This window comes from Brassica oleracea, chromosome C9, assembly GCF_000695525.1.
Source record: "Brassica oleracea var. oleracea cultivar TO1000 chromosome C9, BOL, whole genome shotgun sequence".
Lineage (NCBI taxonomy): Eukaryota > Viridiplantae > Streptophyta > Magnoliopsida > Brassicales > Brassicaceae > Brassica > Brassica oleracea.
Genome location: NC_027756.1, coordinates 27,954,702 through 27,960,356, shown reverse-complemented (window position 1 = coordinate 27,960,356; position 5,655 = coordinate 27,954,702). Strand labels below are relative to the sequence as shown.

The 5,655-nt window shown below is 38.9% G+C and overlaps 1 protein-coding gene across 1 annotated transcript in view; it reads right to left on the bottom strand.

Moving 5' to 3' along the window:
• LOC106314709 overlaps positions 1–1,991 on the bottom strand; it is a 5,587-nt gene extending 3,596 nt beyond the window's left edge. The window contains exons 1-3 of the mRNA XM_013752538.1: positions 1,818–1,991; positions 1,438–1,610; positions 448–926 (exon numbers count right to left, since the gene is read on the bottom strand). Coding sequence (XP_013607992.1) covers positions 448–926; positions 1,438–1,576 — 618 coding nt within the window. The 5' untranslated portion in view covers positions 1,577–1,610; positions 1,818–1,991. The remainder of the gene's footprint in view (positions 1–447; positions 927–1,437; positions 1,611–1,817) is intronic.
• Positions 1,992–5,655: the final 3,664 nt, after the last annotated feature.

Here is a 5,655-nt window from a genome sequence, read left to right as displayed (position 1 = left end):
AAAAAAAAAAAAAAATCGGTTAGATCCAAATTAGAAAATAGCTTTATATATGGAATATATCCTTTTGTATTTCATCTTAATTCAGATAAAAATAAAAAGATTATTTTCTTTAATAAAATAAATAGATTTGTGGATATAAAATCAATAATTGTAGAATAAAAAAAGGTTAATTAAAAACGTTTATGACAACTAGTGACTTCTTAACGCTAGTATTTAGAATTTTTTTAATTTTTTATGCAAATTAATAGTATATTGAACATTATACTTCTTCTTTTTTTTTTAAAAAACATACTTTGTTTGACTGAGATTTTTTTCCTTTGATGGTACAGAAAAAAAACTAATAAGGTATTGTCTAGTGGCGGAACTCTTGTAACATGGGTTGCGAGACTTGTGTCGGAGCCAATATTCGGATCCTTAGTAATATAATGCATGCGGCAAAGCTATTACCTGGTGAATATGGATATGGCAAAGAGGCAAAGCGACCTCGCCGTTAGAGTAAAGAACCGCCCTTGCGCCGCCACGACAAAACGAAACCACCTCCTCTTTTCCTATAATCGTAACCACAGCTTTGGCAGCCGCAGACCTCACCGTCCCCACCGCTTCCGAAAAGCATGAGCTCATCACCTTATTCCAGTCAGCCGCCACTCCACGACTATGGCATGACGCTACCTCTTCCTTCACGAGCCGACGCAGCCTCTCCTCAAAGAATTTAGCTAGTCTAAGACCGTCGAAAATTCCGAAAATATCGTAAGACGGGATCTCGTTAACGACGGTAGAAACGGCGGTTGTCATAGCTCTATGCCGTCCCATGACCGACACTACTCCGTGGCAGGCGTTTGTTTTTCTGTCTAGATCGTTAATTGTCACGTCAGCCATTTGTGAATCGACAGGGACCTTTGTTGCGTCCGATGTCGACCCTACATCTCCTGATTATATAGAGGAACAAAAGTATTAGTAGCCAGCGGAAAAAAACTTTTGGTATAATTTTTGTATGTTTTGTATAATAAAAGAACTTTAACAAATAATCATTAAATATATTTTCTTTGAAAACAGGTTTTGATAAGAATTGAATGAAAGACATTTAAAATTTTATGTCAATAGTAACCATGGAAACTAACACGTACCACCTTTACATATTCACCAGGAATGCTTTAGTTTCAGACGCATGGGCAGTGCTTAAGATTGACCTTGATTGATAACCAACTGCTCTAGAGTAACTCTTAGGAGGGTTTAAAAATGACACCCCCTCCTCTTAATATAAGTGCGTTCCCTTCTAAAAGAGTTAATTTAATTCGTATCTCAAAACTTTTGATATAAAATCTGGTAGTTTTGTACTAAATGAAATTCAAATACACTCATGAAAATTCGAAAAAATATGAAATTAAAAAGAGAAAGAAAAGAGCATAATTAGAGTGACTTCTATTGTGGAATCAATACCGTTCTCTTCGATTTTTGGTAGTTTCACAGGTCTGCTCTCGCCTCTAACGGTAGATCCCGGATCAGCCATTCTTACCCGCTTGCTATCGCCAGAGTCACTGCCGCCGGGTAGAATGGGCCAAGTAATATCCTTTTCCATGACTATGATTCCACTTGAAGTGTTCGACTCCTAACTAACCCGTTGAGGTGGGCAAAAGTATATTATATACACATTATAAACTAATATTATATACGTAGCCTATGCTTATGTTATATATATAGATTCACATATCCTGTCGTGTCTTTTATCTGTAATTATTATAAAGAAAAAAACGAAAGACGGTCCAGAGACTGCCACTTCTATAGAATACGTTTATTTATTGAACAAGAAAAGAGCTTACATACAAACCATAATCTGGACAACTTGGTAGACCACAATGTTTGTCAGTATGTGATAGTTTGGTATCTTTGGATAGCAATTCCGATTAGTCCACTTTTGTTGTAGTTTTCTACTAACCCAAGATTTTTTTTTATGGCTTGACGACATATTCGACGGGAGAATTTAAACCGCTTTCGTATCAATGGATGTTTGAGTGAGATATGGATAATTATCGTTCTCTATATATAGGTTTCGAATGTTTTAATCCATCATGCACTGCGCCGCAATTAACAATATAATTTTTTTACATATACCATATATCTATACGTTTTTATAACCGTTAGAATCACACTGCAGCTGCATTATTGACAAAGGATGTGAAAGAGATAAGAAGTTGGACTTGAGAAACAAGGCTAAGGAGCTGGACTTTTAGGAACATAGTGGAGCTGGTCGAATTTAAACTCACAAGAAGCACCTAACAGTTGGAGAGCAAAGAGACAAGTTGGGTGAATTAGTTATAGTATTAGTCACATGATCTATTTAAGGATGGAAGAAGACAAGGAATGCTCCAAGTCCGTTGAGGAACTGTCACTATCCATCGATCAGATTTTCATTCTTTATTCTTTTCTTAGTTTATGAGTTTCATATTTTATTCATTGTTGTACCAAGGCATCTTGCCTTTAAATCTCTGTAACATGTTGCACATCACGGTTAAGGAAATAAATCATTCTTTACTTTATCTCTCTTACTCTTGATTTCTCTTCTCACTCTCTCTCTTGTTCTTCACTTTGTTCTTCATTAACTTTCATGGTATCAGTGCTTTAAGCTCTTGATTACCTCAATTACTTCCGCAAGCTTACTCTATTTCTCTCTGTCTCTTGATTCTCTGGTTTTATTTCACAAATTTCTTTACAGATTTCTTTTATCCAGTGGATAATAAATGTGAGTTCTTGAGTGTTCTTGAGTATTTTCTTCAAATTTCTTGGTTGTGCTCACTCTGCTCACTATGTTCTGTCTCTAATCTTATTTCTTGAGAGTTTATCATGTTTCTAAGTTTGAGATCTCTCAGTTCCAGAACTAATTTCTCTCAAATCCAGTTTTGAAATTTCAAAATATTCTTGGCGCCAGATTAAAAAAAAATGGAGCATTACAGAACAATTCACATTCCAGTCACACTCAAGGGACCAGGAAACTATATTACCTGGTATAGGATGGCCAGGACAGGCCTTGGAGGTAGAGGTCTTTGGGAGCATGTCTCTTCAAGTTCAGCTCCAAAGCAAATCACCCAAGGAGAAGATGGCAAGGAGGTTGTAGTGGTAGATGAAGGCAAATGGGTTCAGGAAGATCTCATAGTGTTGTCTACCTTGCAAAGCTCTCTTGATGGTCCTCTTATGGACTCTTACTCACACTGTACCACCACAAAACAGTTGTGGGATACTTTGCACAAGGTGTATGGCAACACTTCAAATCTCACCATAATCTTTGAAGTGAAGAGAGCCATCAACAACTTACAGCAAGAAGAAGGAGACTTCACCAAGCACCTTGGGAAGTATAGTTAGCTGTGGTCTGAGCAGGAGATGCTAAGGCCAAGCACCAATGACCCTGACATACTTGAAGCCAGGCGTGAGCAAGACAAGACCTTTGGATTGCTTCTCACATTCAGCCCAAGCTTCAATGATGTGAGTTGTAACCAATGAAGAAGCAATACCAATTGTTGAGCCAGTCCATCCTGATCCCGAGCCATGCTATGATGAAGTGTGTGCTCAACTTCAAAAGGAAATAGGCTCAGATGGTCTCTTTGGAGGTAGAAAAGAAGGTCTTTCTATGGCACACAAGGCTGAGAATATGGAAAGTGCATCAGCTAACAAAGCTTACGAGGGGGACAATGAGTATGAATCAGCACCAGAAACACCAGAAGATGATTCAGCATCATTTCATGATCAAGATGGAGCTGAATCTGATCAGTATGAAGACGCAGTGGAGACACTCCAAAACCAACTATTGGATCCTCCATCCTTATCTCAGGCCAGCCTCAGCCAACAAATACAGCCAGGCCAGAGCCCATGAAGCAAGAGCTCAGGAGCATCCAACACCAAGCTACATGCACATGGGAGATGATGGGAGAATTGAGAAAGAGTACTAGAGTGAAGAAACCATCAAAGAGTACTCTGCTCTCTTTGGCTGTGAACTTGGAATGGGATCTATGGCAGATGGATGGATGTTAAGAATGCATTTCTACAAGGAGAGCTTGAGGATGAGGTGTATATGAGACCACCACCTGGTATGGAAGACATGGTCAAGCCAGGAAATGTCCTAAGGCTGAAGAAAGCAATCTATGGATTAAAACAGTCTCCAAGAGCCTGGTATCACAAGCTGAGTACAACCCTCAATGGAAAAGGGTTTGTAAAGTCAGAAGCTGATCACACATTTTGTACCCTCACAAGTAAGTAAGGAATTGTGGTGATTCTGATCTATGTAGATGATATCTTCATCACAGGAATTGACAAGAAATGTATCATCTCTACTAAAGTTTTTCTTAAGTCTACCTTTGATATTAAAGAATTAGGTGAGCTAAAGTACTTTCTAGGGATAAAAATATGCCGCTCTAAAGAGGGAATTTTCTTATCTCAAAGAAAGTACACACTTGATCTTTTAAAAGAGGCAGGTGAACTTGGAGCAAGAGTAGCTAAGACACCACTTGAAGAAGGTTACAAGGTCTTGCGTGAGGAGGAGTTTGAAGATACTCCATTTGGCGACTTCAGACTCTATAGAAGGATGGTTGGGAAACTGATCTATCTCACAATTACAAGACCACACATCTGTTTTGCTGTGAATCAAGTTATCCAGCATATGCAAGCACGTAAGGTTCATCATTGGAACATGGTGGAAAGGATCATGAGGTACCTAAGGGAGGCTCCTGGTCAAGGTGTTTGGATGAGATGCAACAAGAGCACAGAGATTATGGGATATTGTGATGCAGATTGGGCTGGTGATAGAGTGGACAAGAAGTCTACTACAAGATATTGCATCTTCATTGGAGGCAATCTAGTTACTTGGAAGAGCAAGAAGCAGAAAGTGGTGTCTTATTCAAGTGCTGAGACAGAATATAGAGCAATGAAGAAGCTGACTAGTGAACTCATCTGGATCAGGAACCTACTGAGAAACTTAGGTGTGGAAACAACAACACCAATCACCATGCATTGTGATAACCAGGCAGCCATTCATATACCTTCAAACTCAGTGTTTCATTAGAGGACAAAGCATATTGAAGTAGATTGTCACAAGGTGAGACAAGCTGTGGAGCAGAAGACCATTCTACCTTGCTACACTAGGAGTGAAGACCTGCTAGCTGATATCTTTACCAAAGGAGTAAGCACCAAAGTCTGTAAGTTCATTCATCCAAGATTAGGACTCATAGACTTGTCCAGATCATGATCTCCTTAGCCATGAAACATCTACTCTTTTTCCTTTGTGTGTTTTTGTCCCACTGGATTTTTCACACAAAGGTTTTAATGAGGGATGTGTTCATGGTTTCCAAGCTCAACCATGCTGTATGGTTAAGCTTGAGGGGGAGTATTGACAAATGATATGAAAAAGATAAAAGGCTGGACTTGAGAAACAAGGCTGGACTTGAGAAACAAAGCTAAGGAGCTGGACTTTCAGGAACATAGTGGAGCTGGTCGAATTTAAACTCACAAAAAGCACCTAACAGTTGGAGAGCAAGGAGACAAGTTGGGTGAATTATTTATAGTATTAGTCACACGATCTACTTAAGGATGGAAGAAGACAAGGAAGGCTCCAAGACCGTTAGGGATCTGTCACTATCCATCGATTAGATTTCCATTTTTTATTTTTTTCTT